This window comes from Chiroxiphia lanceolata, chromosome 23, assembly GCF_009829145.1.
Source record: "Chiroxiphia lanceolata isolate bChiLan1 chromosome 23, bChiLan1.pri, whole genome shotgun sequence".
NCBI classification, from domain to species: domain Eukaryota; kingdom Metazoa; phylum Chordata; class Aves; order Passeriformes; family Pipridae; genus Chiroxiphia; species Chiroxiphia lanceolata.
Window position 1 is genome coordinate 1,366,408 of NC_045659.1, and position 22,079 is coordinate 1,388,486.

General features: G+C 54.8%; 2 protein-coding genes across 4 annotated transcripts; both read right to left on the reverse strand.

Moving 5' to 3' along the window:
• Positions 1-547: 547 nt before the first annotated feature.
• Positions 548-7,842, reverse strand: ANKK1 (ankyrin repeat and kinase domain containing 1). The gene is made up of 8 exons (XM_032709750.1): positions 7,625-7,842; positions 5,728-6,022; positions 5,164-5,315; positions 4,239-4,288; positions 3,986-4,141; positions 3,644-3,762; positions 2,908-2,953; positions 548-2,554 (listed from the first exon to the last, which is right to left on the reverse strand). Exons 1-8 carry the CDS (start codon positions 7,810-7,812, stop codon positions 1,206-1,208), a joined length of 2,355 nt encoding a protein of 784 aa, XP_032565641.1. The 5' UTR covers positions 7,813-7,842; the 3' UTR covers positions 548-1,205.
• A 2,179-nt stretch (positions 7,843-10,021) lies between these two features.
• Positions 10,022-21,988, reverse strand: LOC116797856 (proline-rich protein 36-like). 3 transcript variants are annotated; one of them, XM_032709729.1, is made up of 7 exons: positions 21,347-21,988; positions 19,548-19,710; positions 13,678-18,013; positions 12,547-12,801; positions 11,614-11,770; positions 11,138-11,267; positions 10,022-10,377 (listed from the first exon to the last, which is right to left on the reverse strand). In XM_032709729.1, exons 2-7 carry the CDS (start codon positions 19,642-19,644, stop codon positions 10,226-10,228), a joined length of 5,127 nt encoding a protein of 1,708 aa, XP_032565620.1. In that variant the 5' UTR covers positions 19,645-19,710; positions 21,347-21,988; the 3' UTR covers positions 10,022-10,225. The 3 variants fall into 3 exon arrangements, with proteins under 3 accessions (XP_032565620.1, XP_032565621.1, XP_032565622.1); XM_032709730.1 differs by lacking the exon at positions 21,347-21,988 and adding an exon at positions 20,944-21,200; XM_032709731.1 differs by lacking the exon at positions 21,347-21,988 and having other exon boundaries at positions 13,678-14,738; positions 14,796-18,013; positions 19,548-21,200.
• Positions 21,989-22,079: the final 91 nt, after the last annotated feature.

Here is a 22,079-nt window from a genome sequence, read left to right on the forward strand (position 1 = left end):
AAACAAAAAGAAAACTAAACAAAACCCAAGAAAGCCAAACAAACAAAAAGAAAAGAAAAAAAAAAGAAAACTAAACAAAATGAAAGATGGAAAACCACTCCCTTGATTTAGTTCAGTTATGCTGAGGCTTTGAGTTATCTAAAAATCCGAGGAAATAACTAAAACATCAGAAAAAGTGTGCAAAGGTTTTGCCTTTTCCACTCTCCTGGGACACAGAACCATCAGGGACAGAGGACAGGAGCCATAGCCCCGTTATCTGCACGACACAGGCACTAAACCCACGCTGGATGTCAGCTCCTGTCAGCACAGAGCAGCAGAACAGGGACTGGATCATCTCAGAGCTCAGCAAGGACCAGCTCCAGTCGTTCCATCGCAGGATTTCCCTGACTGATGAGAGCTGGAAAACCCATCCAGATCCCTGGGAGAGACCAGGGTGGGTCCTGAGAGCCACCTTGGCATTTAGTCTTCAGTTAGGAGCCTTCCCTCAATTCCTTGGGCACCAACTCCATGCCAAAGGCGGGATTATCCCTCCTGCCCTGGGCTGCAGCTGAGGAGTGAGGAAAGCACTGGCAGCAGAGCAGTGCCCTCAAAGCACTGAAGGGATGGAGTGGCATTATCCTGGAATTCCTTTTCTCTGTGCTGCATCCATTTAAATACTCTCCACTAGGGATTTTTTTTTTCCTTCCTTGCTTTATTTAATTCTTGTTACAAAAATGAGATGTCAGCGACCTGACTCAGTGCTGTGCCATATGTTTGGTGTCTATTTCCAGCAGCAGGTGAGAATCTCATGATTCAATTCCCACCTGTGCCGAGGTCATTTTAACACCAATTTTCTCTGTAGGAAAACATGGAATAAAAGCAATTAAATCCATGGAAGACATGTATATGTGCTGTGCACAGCTTCAGCATTGCCCATATCAACAGGGACTACACATACCCCTTTCCATCCCTGCACAGCAAGTATTAAACAGGAAAGCATTGCCTAAAGCCAACATCACCAAGGCAAAATGTTCTACAAGCTTGGCCAGACCCTGGAAAATAACTTGTCAGCTTCCTTCTGCAGCTTCATTTTTCTTTTTACTGTTCATGCTTAGAAACTTCCCTTTAAAAAGAGGAGAGTAACCACCAGGTGACAGGACAAGGGGCTTTAAGGGATAGCACCTGACACTGGGAGACTCAAGTCACAAATGCCAGGGCTGATGAATTTACAGATCTGTCCTTCCTGGAACGAGTCTGGGTCTCGCAACCTTCGCGTCGTTCACCAGAGTCCTGCTCCCCGCTTTGCTCAGCACCGAGTCCTTGCCCTGGAGCAGGGTGATGATGTTTTCCCTCTGGTGCCTGACCGCCAGCTGCAGGGCCGTGCAGCCGGTGATGTCCTCCACGTCCAGCAGAGCCCCGGCCTTGATCAGGGTCTTGACGATGGCCATGTTGCCCTTGAGCACGGCGAGGTGCAGGGGCGTCCAGCCCACCTTGTTCCTGGCGTTGACGTCGGCCCCGCACTCCAGGAGGTTGATGACGGTGAGGAAGGAGCCCCTGAGGACGGCGAAGTGCAGGGGGGCCCAGCCCGACCCCTCGGGCACGTCGGGGTCCGCCCCTCCCCGCAGCAGCTCGCTGACCACGGGCTCGTCGCCGTAGCGGGTGGCCAAGTGCAGGGGGGTCCAGTCCATGCTGCCCCGGGCGCTGAGCCGGGCACGGCTGCGCCGCAGCAGCCGGATGATCTCCACGTGCCCTTTGAAGGAGGCCAAGTGCAGGGGGGTCCAGCCCTTGTCCGTCCTCAGCTCCACGTTGGCCCCGTGCTTGATGAGCTTCTCGCAGATGAGCAGCTTGCCCCTGACGGCCGCCAGGTGCAGGGCGCTGTAGTGGTTCTGGTCCAGGCTGTTCACGCAGGTCCCGTTCTTCAGCAGGTAGTGCACCACCCTGAACTTGCCCCTCTCCACGGCCACGTGCAGGGGGGTCCTGTGGTTCTTCTGCTTCCTCTCCAGGTCGGCCCCTTGGCTGGCCAGCAGCTTCACCAGCCCCACGTGGCCGAAGCAGGCCGCCACGTGCAGGGCGGTCTTCCCGTCCCCCTCCTGGGTGTTGGAGTCGGCCTGGCGGGACAGCAGCACCCGCGCCACGTTCTCGAAGTTGTTCTGTGCCGCCAGGTGCAGGGGGGTCCACCCGTCCTGCTCCTGGGCGTCCACTCGGGCCTGGTGGTCCAGCAGCAGCCGGACGATCCTGTCGTCCCCGCTCTGGGCGGCGAAGTGCAGGGGGGTCCAGCCGTCCTCGTCCGGCACGTTGGGGTCGGCGCCGTGCTCGATGAGGACGGAGCAGATCTCTGGCAGCCTCTTCTGCACGGCCATGATGAGCGGGGTGTAGCCACAGCCCACCTGGCTGTTCACGTTGGCTTTGCAGCCCAGCAGGAACTTCACCTTCTCCACGTTGCCCTGGATCACCATGAGGTGGAGGAGGGTGAGCCCGTTCTCGTGGACCCTGCAGATCTCCTCGGACAGGATCTCCTCCGGGCTTTCAGCCTCGCTGTAGGGAGGTGGGAGAGGAACCTCCTGGTTATCTGTTTCTAAAGGCAGGGAGACAAAACAGGAGAAAAAAGAGTAAAACCCAGTGAAAGTGCTCGGTGGGAGAGAAAGCCTGTGACTCTTCCTAGAGTGGAATGAAACAAAGGCATTTCAGAGACAGGGAATATGGAATGAGGCCAGTCCCCTTCTCTGCAGCCTCTCAGAGGGCAGTGGGACATTTGGCCTCTCCCTCATGGGAACTGGATCTGCTCTTTCCTGTAGAGTTCATTTCCCTTAACTTAAAGCATCACCCACATGGAAAACTTTATGAGCCACATCCTCCTACAAAAAATAGACAATTTTGGTAGGCTTCCCCTTCTTTATCTTTCAATCATAAAGAAAGTGCCCTACTTACCACCACTCCTGGTGTCTCGGGGGAAGGTGAACTCCTCTTTGTCACTCTCATTTTCAGGAAGGAAAAAGAAAAAACCATAAGATAAAGGTGCTCGATTGCATTCTGTGATGTCTGCACACAGTTCTTGGCTACTGCTCTAGAGTTCTGTGTCATCATTCGAGTTTTATCATTTTCATTATTGATTATCATTGTATTATCATTTTCACCCAACCCTGTTATTGCACCCAAAACTCAGCTGGGCAAATCAGGACACAACCGGAACGTGGGAGCTTGAAAATGATCTCTGGGCATCAATGAGCTGCTCCTCCTCTTCCTCCTTTGCTCCCAAACATACATATACTCTGCTTCCTTACTGCATCAGGTGCCTGTGGCAGCATCACAAAGTCATTCCTTTGTTTTTAGGGACCCCCAGCCCCCCCCACCTCTTCAACCCTCTGTGGTCTGGTCTCTTGTTTCTTGCTGACTGCACAGCTTGGCAAAGCCTCTAAATGCCAACAGTTCTCAACCCCTGTTTCTCCCTCTGTAAAGCTGAGTTCTAGACACAGTTCCACTCTGGTAGGGAGGATAAAACTGCACATTTCTTATCCCCTTAAATGAATTACAAGTGCACAACCTGTGCAAACACACTGAGCAAAGGTGCTGAAGTGCCCTTCTCTGATGAGAGAGGAAACACACTCTCAGCACAGGGAGAGGACTCCGTGGGATTTCCTGAGTGGCCCTGGGAAGTTCTCCTCACCTGCTGGTTCCCAGAGATGGCAGGTTTGTGGGACATCTTCCTGACCAGGCGCTCGTTCTCCGGGTCCACCACCAGGCTCTGTATCAGTGCCAGCAGCATGTCTGTCTCCACAGGGATATCTGCCAGGGCAACACTCTGTCAGCTGTGCAGCCTGCCCAGGGGCTCAGATCCCAGGAAGGACACAAATATTCCACGTGGGAAGGAAGGGGAAAAAGGATACAGGGGATGCCTGACAGCACGTGGGCAGCAGGCAGTTAAATCTCGGAGGCGTCACCGGGGAAGTGACACACGAGCTTGTTAATCCCTGCAGCTGGTTTTTGGGTTATCCAATCACATTCCCACCTGAAAAACTTGGCCTTTGCTTGGGGTCTTGGTCCCAGCACCTCTTCATCAAGTCCACCATCTGCTGGCACTCCCCGGGCCAGTCGTCGCTGATGAGCTCCAGCCCCGGCCTCTTCCCCGCGGCCACCTTGACGATGATGGCCATCATGTTGGCTCCTGCAACACAACAGCACACCCGGGGCTTTTCCTCTGTGAGGGCGGCTGCAGTGAACACTTCCCAACTGCAGAGCCAGGGAGAAGGGCTCATATTTACCTGCATAGGGTTTCTTCTGCATCAGCACCTCCCAGATGACGATCCCGAAGCTGCGGGCAAGGGGAGATGGTGAGCAGCCCCTCCCACGGGTACAGAAGATGAACTTATTGCTCTTATCCTCTTGAGAAATGGGGAAATTAGGGAAGAGGGTTTTCAGGATGGAAGGATTTCACCCCCCAGGGCCAAAGGGATCAGGTCTTATGGTTCTATCTCACTGATGCCCCCGTGAAAGGGTTGGTGTAGTGAATCAGTGACTTAGAGCCTTTCCTGTGAAACTTGGGCTCTCAGTGCCTTTTTTTCATTTTGTTCACATTGGGTTTTAGGGGCCTTGACTATTGCAAATTCATGGGGCCATGCAAATCCTCCTTTGCTTCTTGCCTTGGGTGACTGTGGGGTGTAGAGGCCAAGGAGACAAGGAATTTCCAGACATTTATACGTAGCTTGTGTAAATATGCTTCAAAGCTCTTTGCCCCAAAGGGAAAAAATCACATTGAAATCTCTTCTCCATCTGTTACTGACCACAGTGAAGCTGGATCCTGAAGCAGACAAGCAATATTGCAGTAGTTTTAAAAGCAAAATGAACCCAAGCAGTGACTGCTATGAAAGAGCAGACACTGTGTGTTCTGGGCTCTAATCTGACTCATTTTTATAATAACTTCCAGCAACCAAACAGGGCGTGATGGCACCTGAGGCAACACAGTCAGCAGCTCACATGGGGTGGGTGCTGCTGGTCAGGGATGATGATTTTCCACAGAAAATCCCCCTCCCTCTCAGTCTCCAGCACTGAGAGTGAGGGCACCCCGTCACTCGCAGGCTGTTCCCCACGTTATAAACCAGGATTTAAACAGACTGAGGCAGTGTGCAGCCCCTCTGGCTCTGGGGGAGGGCTCAGGGAGCTCCCTGTGTGCCCCCTGGCAGCCCTTACCTGTACACATCGTATTTGATTCCCGGGGGTTTGCTGTTCTGCAGGAACATTTCGGGGGGGATGTAGCTCAGAGTGCCCCTCAGAGCAGAGCTCTCAATGTACTGCATTCTGCTGGATTGCTCCATCCACTTGGAAAGCCCAAAGTCTGAGATCTGCAAGCACAAGCAGTGAGAGCCTTTCCCCTGGAATGCTCACCCCTCATCCCTCCTCCTGTTAGCTGGGACATGCCCCCCTCCCTCAGGATCAGGGACAGGGGCAGGGTCCAGGCACTGAAACTCGATAAAACCCTGTTAAACTGCACTCAGTCCCTGCCACTGGATCCAGCAGAGCAGCCTCTCCTCCTAGGCTGGAGCCTTAAATTCCCAGCTCTGGCACAGATTCCCGGGATGACCTCGAGATTATCATGTAATTTGTTTACCAGTTGCTTCTTGTAAGCCCCACTGGCCAATTTTTCATTGAGTGTTCCTGAAGAACTCGACATACCAGGATTCTGCGCCTGTTTGGCAAAAATAACCCTTCCCTTGCTGGAGAAAGAACCTGTCCCTTCAAACAGCCAGGTCATACCTTGACGTGCATATTCCCATCCAGGAGAACGTTCCCTGGTTTGAGATCCAAGTGCAGCAAAGGGGGTGTCATGCTATGCAGGAAGTTCATAGCCAAGCCCATCTCGTGGATAACCCGGAATTTGAGCTGCCAAGACATTTTGTGAGTGGGCAGAATTTTCTCCAAGGACCCCCTGGCCATGTATTCCATCACTATCCCCAGAGGGCTGTTGCAGACCCCATAGATGGTGACAATGTGCTGGAATTTGATTTTCTCCATCTTGGTTGCCTCCTCCATGAGACAGTTCATGCTGGTCCTGGAAAAGTGAAAATAAAAAATAAAATAGAAAGTGGAACCCAGAAGTCGCCTCAGTTGATTCCCAGGCTCAGGAACTCTGCAGCAGCTCAGTGAGATCCAGCCTTTCCCAGCAGCCCTGCCCACCCCAAAAAGATCCATCCCAATCTGCCCCTTGAATTCATGACAATGCAACCACATCAGGGGGTGGAACTGGAGGGTCTTTGGGGTCCCTTCCAACCCAGACCTTTCTGGGGTTCTATGGAATTCCCAAGGGATGTTTCCAGGCGCCAGGAGCGGGCAGAGCTCGGTGACCCGCGGTGTCCCCAGGCCATGCCCTGCCCCACCTGTGCCTCCACCTCTGCCTGCAGCCTCCTGGCCCTGAGCAGGGTGAATGTGGTCCCAGAGGGAGCCCAGACACGCCCGTCCCTCACTGCCAGCCCTGCCAGCCCTGCTGCACCCAGGGCAGACCTGTTCCACTGCAGCTTTGCATCTCCCAACCTGCTCGACGGGTCGGGGTGCCCAGAGGGCTCTGAGAGCAGCCAGGCAGCAAAGGGCCAGGGCTGCCTCTAAAAAGCACACCCTGGGAATGAATCTGAGCCTCCAACAGCACCGTGCCAGGCCACTAATAGAGCTGAGATGGTTCAGCCAAGCAAATCCCTCTGCCAGGCTCCCTCTGGCAGCTCCCTGCAGTGACACGTACCTGGGTGTGGAGGAATGTCAGGGATCTCACAAAAATGGACACAGGCAGAAGTAAAAATGATTAATTAGACTCTCCCCCCCCCAAAAAAAAAAAAAAAAAAAAAGGAGAACAAAATGCAAGTGTGATATCTGTAGAGCATAAGCAGTGCAAACTGAGGACAGTCACTGCTCAGGCTGACCCAGCTCAGTCGTTGTCATTAATAAGAAATCATAGTAGGGAGAGATTTTTAGGCAGGCAGCACATTCCCAGCTTGAATGGAATAAAATTTTAAATTAAACTACTTCATCAGTGGAGTTATTTTTCCATCAGTTCTGCCTGCACTATGTGTGTTATCGGCAGTGATTACCTGGTTCTGCTCCATCTCCAGCCCCAAGGTGGGCCAGCAGAAGAGTCTCTGCAGGTGAGAGACAGAGCAAAAAGCAAAGTGAAGGTGCAGGTGCCCCAGTGAGAGCAAAGAGCAGGTCTGGAGGCTCCAGCAAGTGAGGGAGCAGAGCTCTGGGAGCCCAGCAAAACCAGCTGTAAATTTTCTATCCCTCAGCTTTAAACCTGGTGTTTTCAATGACTGATTTAGTTTAACAGACACACATCAGTCCCAATGTCCAGTGAAAGCTGCAAACAAGTGATTAGGCTGCTCTTACCCACAGGCCCACATTTAAGGTGCCTTTCAGCCTCAGATTCCAGCCCCAACTGTTCTGATTAACCCCGTTCTCTGTGTTCCTTCCCCCTTGCACATCCACACCTCAGCCAGGAGGAGAGGCAGAACTCCAGACCACCAGCGCTTTTTCCACTCCCTTTGGGTACCAAAAACTTGGCTTCCCAAGGAGAAGCAGCCCCATGAACCTTTCCCTCAGAGTTTTAGCCCCCAAGCACTGCAGGCAGCTCGGGGGGACAGTGTGAGCTGAGAGGGGAGCGCGGGGTTACCTGTCCATGCCGGAGTCCTGCAGCAGGTACGGGGAGCATTTCACGGCATAAACTGTCCTCCACCTCCTGTGCTTCACCTGGTACACGTGCCCAAAGCCTCCACTGGCCACTTTCACCCAGTCATCCTCGAAATCCTCCCTGTTGAAGACGGTCAGGCTGCCCAGCTGCCGCTCCCTCTGCGCAGTCATGGCACAAGAGGCAGCCTGGCTCTCTGCCTCCTGCCTGGCTGCTGTCAGAGGGGGAGAAAGGAGCTCCTCCTGCTCCTGCCCTGCTTGGGGAGTCAGCCCAGGTGAGCCCTGGGACCTGCTGCCAGGAGGAGGATCCTGCCTGTCACTCCCATTTATCATGCAGAGCAGCTGCATGGCCTGACTCCAGGAATGTGTCTGCTGTTCCCTAAAGCTGCCCTGCTCCCTCCTATCCAGCACTTTGTGGGAAAATGCTCCAAGAACACGAGATGGAAAGTGGTGCAAACAATCCCTTTGCAACTGCAATGGGCTGAAGGTGGGATTCCTCACCTGGGCCATCAGCACAAGGGAAAGGGAGGCAGGAAAGGGAAGGAAGGGGGAAATCCATGAGGCTCCTGTGCAGCAGGATACAAAAAGGAAAAAAACACTCCAGAGAAAAACCCCAAAACTAGAATATGGTGAACAGGAGACCATGAGCCTGAGAAAATGCTCCGACAGAAACACAGGAACTGTGGTGGCCCAGAGCAGTTCCCTCGGGGATAAACCTGCTCTTGGGTGCCTGTGAGGGGTGTTTGGAGGGATGAGGAACACTGGGCTGAGCAGTTCAACCGTCCCCCCGTGAGCAGCAGGCACAGCACAGCACACACAGGCTGTGGCAGGGATGGATGGCATTGTCTGGGCTGAGCACACAGGTCTGCAGTGACCCAGCTCTCCCTGCAGGTGAGGCAGCGTCAAATACAACGTGGGGCTGATTCCCTCGGCTCTGCTGCAATACAAAGAACAATTACTACTTCTGCAGGGCAATTGTCTAATTGTCATGGAGTTCTGACCTGGAACTTTTAGCTCTGTGCCAGATCTTGAAGAAATTCTTGGAGGGAGACTGAGCCAGGGGGAAGTGTGAGCTATTTTCCTGTTACACTCACTGCAAGGCTTTAGGGAAAGAAGGGAAAGGTTAAAAGCCAGCCAGGCTCTGCAGCCTTTCAGGGAGAAAAAAACCCAAACATTAGAAGGTGATTGTTGTCAGTTCCCTGCCACGCCCTAAGGTGTAATGCTTCTGGCACAGGTCCTGCCCTGGCCACCCCCACTCCCACCTGCTGGCACTCACCTGCCAGTGCAGTTTTGGAGCTGAGGACAAGCACAGTGGGACTCCATTTCCCTCAGGTTCAGGCACAGGCAAGACAAACACTTACTGCGATGCTCAGTTTTATTACAGAGAGTTCAGGAGAAGGTGAGGGAGTAGGGGAACACAGTCCATGGCTGCAGAGGGGCTCTCCCCCCCCAGACCTTTCAGGGGTGCCCATTTCTGGGCAAACAGCTCCAACCTCAGACACGTTCCAGGGTCAGCTTTAATGGCATTACAGTACCCAAGTGGGGCTGTCATGCTGACCATTTACACCGTGGCCCCAAAGACGGGGAGATCCCTTCCCAGAGGTGCCTTCCTCGTGCCTCGCAGCTCCTTCCACACTCCAGGGGTGCTGCGTCCTCCTTCCCCACCAGCAGCTGCTGCACGGGCAGCAGGAGGTCGTGGACAGGATGGAGAAGCCCCTGCTCCTCCAGGACAGAGGGATGTGAGGCTGGATCCCAGGCAGGGCTCTGCACAGCACCCCCTGAGCACCCCCCAGCTGCCCTCCCCCACCCGCAGGGTCTGACAGACCCTCCCTCGCCCCAGACTCGCAAGGAGATTCCCAAATTCTTGATCCAGGTGGAAGTGTGAGCCACTCAGGTGCATTTGCCACGAGGTGCCCTGTCAGGGGCCCCCTTCCCACCTGTCCTCTGGCAGCAACAGTGAAGGAACTGGACCCAGAAGCTGAATGGGGCGAGTTCTTTTTCTGTTCTCTCACATTCAGCCTCAAGGACAAACCCCTTGACATTCCTAACTTTCTGCCACAGTGTGGAACTTACCAACAGGTGGAAACTCATTAGAGAAAACAGTACTATGAGGAAAGCAAAAGGAGGAAGGGACTGGGCTCCTGGGAGGTGAGAAGAGCTGTGAAGCCCAGGGGGTGGAACTCTGGAGCTCTTGGGTCCTGTCCACATTCCCACATTTTTCCCAGCACCGTGTCCCCCCTGATGGCAGGCTCCAGTTTATAGTGCTTTGTTTTACATGGCTCTTGTGCCCCCTGCTCTCCTGATTCCCAGTCTGTGCTGGTGCTGCTCGTGCTGCAGCCTGAGCTCTGCTCTCCCTCCCCGCGGGGCCACGGCCACAGGCCCTGCTCTACTCTGCAGTTTGTGGGCTCGCTCATGCAGAGGGAAAGGAGGGAAGGGGAGACGTGCCCCGGGCAGAGGTGGGACCCCTCTTGCTCCCTGGGTCGGCAGAAGCTCTACAGAAGCACTACAATGTGCAGGGCAGGACCTGTTCTCCCCTGGTCACTGCGGTGCTGATGTGGGAGCTGCAGGACCAGGAGCTGCTCCAGGCTCACAGCCCATGGATGTCTCCAAAGGGGGGGTAGTGCAGGGGTTTGGATTTCTGCCTGTGGTGCAGCCAAAGGCTTATGAAGGCACTGCCCAGGACAGCAAAGCCAGTGAGGGAGCCCAGCAGGATGGGCAGCAGCACAGCAGAGCCAGGACCTGGAAACAGAGAGAGGGAATCAAGAATGAACAGGGCGAAGAGAGGGGAACCCATCTTCAGAGTGTGCCAAGCAGGTGTGGCAATTCCTGTCCCCAGAGCAGTAAATGGGCAGTGCCTTTTCAAACACAGCCCTCTGTACCCTAGAATGCCACCAGTAAATTGTCTTTGCATAAACAGCTAAAGACACAAGAGATTTGGGATGGTGCCAGGGGATTTAAGAAGTCTCTCACGTTCATGATGCACCAGGTTCAGAGCCACTCTTTTCTAATACCTGGACAACATCTGATTGACATTAACCTTGACTCCTCCCATCTCATCTCATCTCATCTAAAACACAGGCACTGGAAGGAAGAATTAGTAAATATCTCTCACAATTGTTTTGATGACATTCCTCATTCTCGGTCAACATGTTTCACTGAAATACCACAACGTGCATGAAGAGTCTTTACAGCTTGAGGTCATTCTGCCTCATTTTCCTCCCCTTTCCTCCTTCTAAAGCTTCAGCTCCTTCAGAGGATGTGTTTGGCTGTGTCTTCTGGCTGAAACTCTGTTGGATCTGATGCTGATTAACCACCAGGTTTGGGATTTAGGAAGGCCAGAACAAAGGTGAGGACTTGTTGGGGTATAATCTAGTCATAGCAGATGGCTGTCAAGAAAGCTGTTAAAACTAATGCTTTTCTTTTTTTTTTCATCAGGAAAAGCTGAACAAAAACTACTCCGAGAGAGAGAGAGACAGAGAAGGCAGAAGAGGAGACCCACCTTCCACAGGTTTGTACAGAAACCCGTCCTTCATCCTCCAAACTGGCCCGAATGAGATGAGGTTGTGCAGGTTTCCAGGGCTGTTCCTGTCACTGGGCTGCAGAACGGGCTCCACACTTTCCAAGCAGTCCTGGGAAGGACATGGAAAACTCCTGAAGGGGTATTGGTGGCACCTGAACAGAACCTCCTGCCCCAGGGGTCCACAGCAGGCACAGATCTCCTCAGATTCCACCTTTTCCAGCTCTGCTGCCATTCCAAAAGCTGAGTTGCTAATCCTTGGACCAGCACACGTGTAAATCTCCATTCCCTGACTCCTTTTCCCTGGGGATTAGCAACTCTTGCTACCATTTCATGTCATTAACTCCCCTCCCAGACGTGAACAGAGGGATTTCCCGGGCAGGGGTGACCTTGGTGTGGTGGCTTTGGAAGCAGCAGATCCCCCTCAGTGGTGCCAGAGCAGCCCCCCCCCCAGGTACCTGCTCACATCCCGCCTTTCCGTGCAGACACACGTCCAGCTCGCAGTGCAGGTAGGCCACGGAGTGGTTCAGCATCTGGAACAGCTGGATGGTGAAGCTGGCAGCTCTGGACCTGCTGCTCTGCAGCAGCTGGATGTGCCTGCACTCAAATGGCAGCCTGGAGCAAAGGGCAAACAGGTTCAAATTGCAGCTGAGGGACGGCAGGGAAGAGGGGGATGTGCTGGCAGGGGGCTGCACCTGCTCTGAGCCACAGCCCTGCCCTACAGGAACAAAAACCCCCAAATGTCAGCACTGCAGGCTGTGCCTGCCCTACTGTGGAGGACACAGCCCCAGGGCAGCAGAACTGTTCCTGGAGGCTGATTTTGGTAGGAGCAGTGAAATGGCTGCTGTGCTGTGACAGCCGCTCCCTGGCCCACCTCTGACACACGTCTCACACCCCAGTGCTTTTGCAAACATCAGCTCATGAATCCTCCCGTTCCCCTGTGCTCAGGTGGGGCCAGAACAGCTATGAAATGCTGCTGGGGGAATGGGAGCCTGTGGAGAAGCCTGGCTGCCATCCCTGCACTGCTCTGCTCCCGGGATGTGCCATCCCAGCAGGAAGGGCAGGGATGCTGTACCCTGACACCTGGGACAGCACCTGTGGGGGATTGGGATGGCTTATCTACATAAGAAATGTAAATTATTATGGATGTGGGGAATTGGGATGGTTCATCTACAGAAATCCAAGGGAGATTTCTTCCCCTGAGGTTCTGTGCCTTATCAAGCCCTCGGTATTAATTAACAGGCTGAGGGAGCTGAGCACTCCTGGAGTCGCTCTCACTGCTTGCAGCTTGCTCCAAAGAGCTCAGCCCGCAGCCACAGGACACAGGAGAGGGTTCCCTGAGGATGCCAGGGGAGGTGAAGCCCATCCCATCCCGTGGGCTCGTGTCCCACCTGCGGAACAGGCAGCACTGGGCTCCCGGTGCCCCAGGGCTGGCGGAGGGGGTCACACAGCACGAGTGGATCTGCAGCAGGGGCTGCACCAGGGGCTGGCTGAGGTTGTCCTGCACGGCCACCAAGGCCAGGAAGGTCTCTGGGGAAGGTGCTGGAGGCCCGTGGGGCTCGGGGGCTGTGTCAGCAGCGGGGCTCAGGCTCAGCTGCACCGTGTAGTTGCCGGAGCCGCAGGCGTCGTCCCTCACCACGGCCAGGCTGCAGGGAAAGAGGGGGGACAGGGGGAAAAGGTGAGGCACAGCCAGGCAACAGGGACTGCTGGGAATGAAACAACCCCGGGGGGAGTTCCCTCAGTGACACCACACAGGGAGCTGAAGGAGATGAAGGACTCACAGCCCCTGGTGTGCTGGAGCCTCCCTGGGCAAAGCCCTGACCAGAGCCACCCCCTGCCCCTCTGTGCCCTCACCACTGGAACCAGGGGGAACTGGGAAGTGTTTCACTGGCTGGGAATATCCTCCTCCTCTGCCAGGGCACCTGATCACTGATCACCTGAGCACTATCAAATGTTCTCACTTGCAAAATCGCATATAGATCATTTTTGGGAGCTGAGGCAGAGCCAGAGGCTACTGTGAAAAAGAAAACTCGGTCTGAAGGACAATATCAATGTCCAAAATGTGAAAAGACTCACCCTTTTCACTTTATGTGATGTCACTGCTGAATGAATTAAGTGTTTTTAAAGCCACAATACAGCACACCCATGTGACTGAGGCAATGGAACAATTTGGATACTCACAGAATCCCAGAATGGTTTGGGTTGGAAGGGACCTTAAAGCCCATCCAGTCCCACTCCCTGCCATGGGCAGGGACACCTTCCACTAGCCCAGGTTGCTCCAAGCCCCGTCCAACCTGGCCTTGGACACTTCCAGGGATCCAGGGGCAGCCACAGCTTCTCTGGGCAACCTGTGCCAGGGCTTCCCCACCCTCACAGGAAAGAATTTTTTCCATATATCCCATCTAAACCTACTCTCTGTCGGTGTGAGGCCATCCCACCTCGTCCTGTCACTGCAGACCCTTGTAAATATTGACCCCACCCTTAAATCCCGCGGCGGGAATGACACAGAGGGAATGGATTACCCATCCAGGACGGCGAGCTCCGGCTGCAGCCCCCTCCTGTGGTGAGAGTCCCCCGGGGCGCTGGGCTGGGCATCCAGCAGCGTCACCACAGTCACCAGCCCTTCGGCTGCTCCGTCTGTCACCTCCTCCGTCCTGCCCATCTCCTCTGCCTCCGTGTTCAGCAGCAGCCCCTCGGATGAGTCAGTGCCTGCCACAGCCAGCAGGGAATCCTCCCGGGCCGGCAGTGCCACCGGGCTCCCGGCAGGATGCGAGGGGCTCTCAGGGCTTGGAAGGAGCTGGATCGGGTCTCTGGCTGGAAGCATCTCAGCATCACTGCCAGCTGCTCTCTGCAAGGCAGCGGAGTGATTGGTGACCTTGTTCCCAGGCCTGCCAGCAGAGACAGCCAGTGCTGCTGTGGGAGGTGGCCCGGTGGCACTCAGGGCACTGCCAGGGCTGGAATGACCAGGCTCCTGTTCCATGGTGTCCTCCAGGATCTCCTTCTCCAGAGGGTGTCTGGGTGACGCAGACAGGGGTGCCTGGGTGGGCAGGTGGCTGGTGGGGGCTGCCTCTCCTTTTGCTTCGCCCTCACCCTTCCCCACAGCAGGTGTGTTCACTCCGGGCAGCACCACGCTGGGATCAGGCTGGGGGGCTGGTGTTGGCAGGTGAAGCCCTTTCTTGCTGGTGAGTGGAGCAGTGGTCTGAGCACCCTGGGCTGCAGAGAGAGCAGTCACTGCTGGGGCAGCCTGGGGGGTGCCCCGTGTCCCTCGGGGCTGTCTCTGCAGGGCAGATCCCGTGGGCACAGAGGGCTGTGCTGCACTCGAACCCAGCTCCTTCCCCAGAGCTGCTGGGGGTGGGTGCTGTGTCTGTGTGTTCACTGGGGCTGACAGAGACACGCTCACCCCCGAGGATTTACTGGGTCCTGCTTTTCCTGCCCTCGTGCTGAGTTCAGTTGGCTTTGGGGTTTCTCCCGCGCTGGCCCGTGGGAACAGTTCAGTGGGAGCTTGGAGGGCTTGGTCACCTTCCAGGGCTGCCAGCAGGGGCACATGTGCAGGAGCAGGAGAAGGTGGGCGTGCAGCAGAGTTGGAACACACCCTCGGGTGGGTCACTGCAGCCAGAAGTTTCCCAGGAACCGTCGTTTTCCTTTGGATCTCTGTTGGGAAGGGAGCCTGCACTGGGGCTGCTGTCGGTCCCTCTGTCCTTACAAAGGGCTTGGGCACCATGGGAGTGAATTCCAAGTGGTGAGGGAGATCAGGTTGTACAGAAGTGCTGTGGGTTTGTGCTGCTGTAGCAGGCACAGGGACCCCTCCTGAAGGAGCTGTGCTGCCCAGGGCAGCCTCTCCGTGCTCATTCCCAGCTGGAAGCACTGGGGAAGCTGAGGACGTGCTGGGTACCACTGACGGCAGCTGTGTGGTCCTGGGGAGCCCTTGGGACGTGGCCTGCAGAGGTTTGGTGCTTGTGAGTCCCTTTAGTGGGTGTTTTGTGGCTGCAGCTGAGCGTGAGGTCCCACACTCCACGCAGGGAGCAGGGGCAGAGCTCGGGGTGGTCCCTGAGCCCTGGCCAGGGGGAGCAGTTTGCAGTGTCCCACTGTGCTGGGCATGGCCTGCAGCCCCTGTGCTGCTGGGCACGGGCTGGGCAGGCACTGGGAAATCAAGGAGTCCCTTTGCTGGCAGTAAAGGAGTTACAGAATGTGGCTTTTCAGTGGTGAGAGACACTTTGGGGGAAGTGTGGGGGCTCTGCTTTGTGGGCAGCACTGATGGTGCCCCAGGGGAGGTGCCAGGCTCTGCCAGCATCCTGCTCAGGAGAAGTGAATCAGTGCTCTTGGCCTCCTGGGAAGGGGGAGCAGGGATCTGCATCTCCTCTGGTATCCTGGGAAGGTGCAGGGTCTGCCCTGTGCTGCTCATCCCCATCCCTGGGTCCAGCAAAGGACCTGGTGCCGAGGAGGCAGCTTGGCCCAAGCCCGTGGTGGCTCTGTAACTGGGATGAGTTGGCTGAGGAGTCACCTTTGCTCTCTCTGCTTGCTGGTTGGATGCAGTGGACAGAGTGGTTTCAGATTTACTGGTGGGATAAGAGGAACTCCCGTGGCTGCTTTCAGGGGTGCCCACATGTGTGCCCAGCTGGGTGGTTCTGTGGTCACCTTCCCCCCGAGGAAAGGGTGAGTGTGCCCTGTCAGTGGGCAGCAGGATGAACACAGGCCTGACCAGGACCAGGCTGGAAGGACTCAGGTGGTGTAAGTCTGCCAGGTCCAGCGCTGAGGAATTCGACGCTGCCAGGATTTGCTGGACAGAAACCAGCCCCCCAACACTGGCATTTGGGAATGTCCTGGGCAGAGGGGACTCCTGCAGGGGTCGAAGGCATATCATGCCATCAGTGCTCTTAAACAGGAAGGACAGGTTTGGGGTTGAGGTGATGGTGAGGGGGTCTCCTCTGGCAGTGCTGAGGTTCCTGGTGGCTGCATCAAGAGCCCTCCTGAACTGCTGCACCAGAGCCTGTGCCAGCGGTGCTGGGCCCTCACGGGGCACCCCTGGGTCAGGGTGTGCTGTGGCTGAGCTGGGCTGGCTTCCCCCTGCACGGGGCGAGGGTGGTGCTGGAGCAGGAGCTGCCAGGCTGCCACTGTGCTGGCTCTGGGGGGCTGCAGGGGCAGAGCTGTGCCAGGGAGCTGCCTGGGTCCTGCTCTCACGGGCTCCAGAGGGGCTGGGCACTGGGCTGGCTGGTACAGTTCCAGCTGTCTGCTGTGGGAGACCTTTCCTTCTCTTGGAGTCTTCCCCTGTGCTCACCTGCAGTGTCACAGCAAAGGCCTCCCGAGGTACAGGGTGGGCAGGAACCCCCTGAGACCCAGAGCCAGGGGCTGGGGGTAAAGTTGTTGTTGTGTGAAGTCTCTCAGCAGAGCTGGGGATGCCCATGGGCTGCAATCCAGCACGAGCAGGGAAAGATGCACCTGGTGGCTGAAGCCCTTCCTGAACAGAATCCCAGGGCTGAAGATCTGCATTCCAAAAGCCAGATATCCCAGGAGAGGGTGCAGATGTTCCTTCTTTTTGCTCTTTAGTGGTCTGGGAAAGCTTTAATGTGGAAATCCTTGATGGGCTTAATGAGGATGAAGTAGCAGAAGCCTGTGGGTTCTCAGGGGATAGAGATTTTCCAGGTTTACTTGTCACCATCCCATGATCAGCATCTCCTTGCAGAGCTACAACTGTGATTCCTTGAGAGCTCCTGTTGCTTTCCTGGGCAACAGGTTTGGTGCAGTTGAGAGCCCTGTCCAAAGACAGGGGCTGTTGTCCTCCAGTTGTGCCAAAGGGCCCTTGAACTGGAGATGGAATTAACCCACCAGGAACTGGGGATCCCATCAGGAATGAAGAGGAATGGACGTGGCCTGGTGGCAGTGTCTGCAGAGCAGGCAGCTGGGTTGGGTGTCCAGAACCATTTGTTACAGCTGCTGTTGAATTTCTGCCTTTGCTGCCTGTGGTTTCTTCCTTCAGAGGCAAACCAGGGGAAAGCTGAGTGGCCCTGGCATGTGTTGTGCTGGAATAGGCTGCATCCAGGCCCCCTGGAGCTGGCTGGGGTGGGACTGCAGAAGCTGTAACTCCAGCATCCATACCCTGGGTCCTCTCCAGGCGTGCAGGAGTCAGAGCTGCTGTGCTGCCAGGCTGGGCCTGGGGGTTTGTGTGCATCCCTGTGGGGGACCAGCCCAGCCCTGCACCTCCAAGAGCAACCCCAGCTCTGCTTGGAGATGGAGATGCTGCTGTTCCTTTTCCTGGAGGATGAAAACGGACTGTTGAAATCAGGGGAGATGTTTTAGGCTTTGTCACCTCCATCTGCTTGAGAAGAGAAAGGGAGGGGACAGCTGTGAACGGGGGAGAGTCCTGGTGTGGCCCTGCACTGGGAGGGGGCTGGGGCAGCCCAGCAGCAGAGCTGGGACCAGCCCCAGGGATATCTCCTGGTCTTCTCTGCAGGGAGCTGCCTGGCTGCTCCAGAGCTGTGGCAGCCTGGGATCCTTGTGTGGAGACAGGGATGCTGAAGCTCCCCAAGAGCTGGCCAGGCCAGGCATGTCCACCCTGGGGTTTTGAAGCTGCTGTTTCTGTGTGCAGGGGCTCAGCCACCTCCAGGGTCCCAGCCAAGCCCCCAGGCAGCAGAGCTGTCCCGTTTGCAGCTCTCCCTGTGGCAGCAGGGCTGGAGTCAGCTGTGGTTGCCTTGGTGGGATCAGCTGCTGGGCTCTGGAAGTGGAAGGTCACCCCATCTGAGTTGTCCTCTGTCCCAGGGAAGCCCTCGCTGGGCACTGGGCTGCTCTCAGCTCTGGGCTGGGCCCATCCAGGGAAGCCCAGGGCCAACATGTCACTGGCATCACGTTCACTCCTGGAGGCTCCTAAGGAACAGAAAACAAGCCTTTGGCCCTTTCAGTTGCCCAAGAACCTTGCACAGTTTGCAGCAGTTCAACAGAGCAGCTGCTGCCTGCCCAGAGCCACGGGGAGGATGGGCAGCTCTGGCACTGCCCTCTCACAGAGCTGGGACAGACCTGACCCTCTGCATCCTCTGAGGGACCCAAAGCATTCCCCAGCCAGGGGGGAGCCCTTGGCCTTCCCTGTGCAAGGATCTAAACACCTGAAGGTGCAGGGGGAGGAAACCCTCAGGCTGCCCAAGGACAGCAAAGCAAGACTAAAACACCCCTGAGGGAGCTCCCTCAGTGGCTCTGCTTTAACTCTCGTCCTTCCCAGAACCCCAATCCCATGAGGAGCTCCCTGACCCAGCAGCACAAAGCTGGTTTGGTTTGACACAGAGCAGGCAGAACACAGCAACTTCTCCACCTTTATATTCTCTAATCAAAAGCAGACACTTTGCCAGTTTAAAAGGCAGACCCTGGGTTTAAAAGTTTGTCTTTTTTTCCACACATTTTTTTCTTTTTTTTTTTTTTTTTGTCTTCACATCAGAAGCTCTGACGTTCCCAAGTATCATTTCCAAACCATGGATTAAAACATTATTGTACTTTCCTCTCCCAAAACTTGGAGCATTTTTCCCTGAGGCACCTGCCAGGAAACAGGCTGATCCACAAGCTATAAAAAGTGATTATGCATTTCAGTTTTATGCATTTAAATTGTGGAGTTTTTGACCGAGGCAAAGCAGAGCTTCAGCAGATTAAATCCCTGGGCTTGGCATCCAGGTGTGGTGCCTCAAGATTCCAATGTCCCTGTGGACATCTGGAGAACCAGCACTGCTTTGAGGCAGCAGTGAGCAGGAAAAGCTGATATGAGGGAACTCAAAAAGCTGATTTATTGCTAAAAAAGGGATGGAGGTTAACAGTGATGGTATGTTAAATCCATAAAATACTTTAAACTGTGGGTTTTGTACAAACAACTGACACTCCCATGGTTTAGCCTCAACACAAGTGATCTATAAAGACTGAACTGAGGTCTTAAAGTGGTGAGAACAGCCTCAAACACACCCTGCAGGGGGACAAGGTAATTTAAAGAAACACACCAAAACCCACCAAGAGAATAAAATCGTTAATCAGGTGGAGAATTCTTATCAGGTTTAAGATGATGAACTGTGGTGCCTGGAAAAGGGGATTCTGAACAGGGTTTCACCAGTTTGATCCTCACTGCTGCTTGGAACTACTCTGGGAAAAGGGACTTTTTGCTCTGCTTTCCCCACCCTGAAGAGAATATATCTATTTTGTGATCTCAGGTAAAACAGCACAGGAATGTCCTGAGTGGGGCCACAAACACCCCCCAGCTGAAAGCCCCCAAACCCTGAGCTGCACAGGCAGAGGGAAGCTGCTCCTGCATCCCAGAGTTGTCCCAGGCTGCTGGCACAGCACTGAGCATCCTTTTTGTGCTTGCTGACAATGCAGGAAACAAGGCAGAGAAGCAGCAACAGAGACCAGAACAAAACACATCACTCACCAGACAAGTCCAACAGTCCAGCTGCAATCAGGACAAAGATGGGGAGTTTTTCCTGCATCTCGTGAAGCAGCTCCTGAGTCATCCCAAGAAAATACATCCTGACAGGAAGCAGCTCCCCAAGGAGTCACTGCTGCCTCTCAGAACTGGGCATTTGCTGCTTGCTCTGGAAGGGCAGAGTATTGGGTTACTTTATAAGAGCTTAGGCCAGGCAGCAACCAATAACCTGTTCCAGAAAAAAAAAAAAACCCTGCACCAATTGGAATCAATTGATTTTTAACAAAAGAAGAGAGTGTGTTCGTGTGTGTTTGCCATCCAAAGATGGAAAAAGTGGCTGTAAACAGGAGAGGCTGCTCGTGCAAGGCAGCTCTAGCCCTGGGGAAAGAGTTAAAATGTTAAAATGCTACCTGGGGTGCTGTGGGAAGGATCTGAAGGTGCTTGGGTGTATCCAGGGGGGGACAACAGAGCTGGGGCAGGGCTGGAAGGCACCTCCTGGGAGCCTGAGGGCTCTGGGTTTGTCCAGCTTGGAGAAAAGGAGGCTGAGGGGTGACCTCCTGGCTCTCTGCAGCTTCCTGAGGAGGGGATGGGGACATGGAGGGGATGGAGGGGAGGTGCTGAGCTCTTCTCCCCGGGATCCGGTGCCAGGACGTGGGAATGGCTCAAAGCTGCAGCAGGGGAGGTTCAGACTGGGCAGGAGGAAGCATTTCTTCACCAAGAAGGGGGGTCAAACCCTGGAACAGCAGAGGTGGTCCCTGCCCCAAAGTGCCAGCGTTTGAGAGGCATTTGAGCAATGCTCTGAACAACACTCTGGCACTGCTGGTCAGCCCTGAGTGCTCAGGCACTGGGACTGGACGATGCTGCAGGTGCCTTCTAACTAAACTGTTCTACAATTCTGTTTCTACCCAATAAAGGTCAGAAGGTTTTGCCAGTTTGTGCTGATACAAACACACTCAGGGATCAGCCTGGATCCCAGATGGAGATGCTGCACTAAAGCCATCCACTCCTGCAGTGACCCCAGGAGATGGACACTGTCTCCCTGTGACCCTCCAGGCAGGGTGAGGCTCCAGAGGAGGAATCCAGCTGCTGGATCCTTTCTTCCCCAGGCTTACAAGCATTGGCAAAGTGTGTTCTCCACTCAGGAGCCACAGAGAAAAGCCACCACACATCGAGGAGGTGACAGCACAGCAACAAACCCCAGCTGGCTCAGGGCAGCCTGACCTGACATTTGGGTGAGGGGGGAACGAGACCCACGGGGGAAGAACAAGAATTTAAACTTTCATAACAGGATTTAAACTTTCCTAACAGCCAAGGAAGAGACCAGAGGCTTCCTGGGCCGAGTCACACACACACACACAACCCTTTTTTCTTTTAGCCATAAAGCCCCAGAGTCCTTGCAAACCTTCCCCTGCAGACACAAGCAGCACACAGCAGGTATCTCCCAGTGCCAGGCACCTGCACAAAGACACAGAGCGAGCCAAACTCCTGGAGAAGGGCTGAGGGGAAGGAGAGAACACTGTCACACAGCCCTGGTTGCCCTGAGAGCAGAGAGAACATGAGCACGAGTCAGATAAGCAGCACAGTGACAGGTGGGGAAAGCACAGTGAGGGACAGTGGGGGTGAGGGGATGGCCCTGGCAGGGGATGAGGGGATGGCTCTGGCAGGGGATGAGGGGATGGCTCTGGCAGGGGATGAGGGGATGGCTCTGGCAGGAAGCACCAACAAACCCTGATCCATCCCTCAGCAAGCTGCTCGAGTGGAGCCTGGGGGAGGACAGACAGCACAGTCCCAGCCCTGCCACTCACCTCCAGCTGGGAACCAAGGGCAGGTCACCTCGGCTTTTTCCCACTCTCAAAGTTGTCTGGGAGAGAAAATCACCCTGACTTTTGGCATTTGTACAGCCCCTGACACACAGAGCCCCGATTCCAGCCAGTGCCTCCACCCCAGACCTGTGCCCTGCCCTGGGGCACTGAACCCTCTCAGGAACAAACCCTGGGGTTTGTGCCTGTTTGCACTGAACCCACCCACAGGATTTGTCCCATGTTTGTCTAGGCAGGGTGCAGCTCAACGGCAGGATCCTAAAAAAGCCAGAGAGATTATTAAATTGAGATTATCAGTTCTGTGCCTTTCACTGCGAGGGGAGAAAAACCAGGTGCAAGAGAATTTCCTTCTCCTCAAGTGGGAAGATGATTCAGCTGCTATTTTGAAAAGGAGATGATATATAATTTGTCAGCCACTGTTCTGGAGGGACAAGATTACCCCCAGAATAGACACCCACAGGTGTCATGGAGGGAAGCTGAAGAGCCATTTTAAAGTCAAACATGACTGGCCTGTGCTTATTCATATCAATGTAATATATTCTTTTGTTTCCCGTGTTTAAAAACAAGGCAAAAAAAAAGTATTTATGGCCATTTATTGTGTCATTTATTAAAGCAAAGACAGCTTAGTGCAAGCTGTTATTTTAGTTGGTAGCCTAAATAATAAATTAACTTCTTTCTCCTGATATTGTTTTACTGGCTTCCTTGTAGGACCACAAAT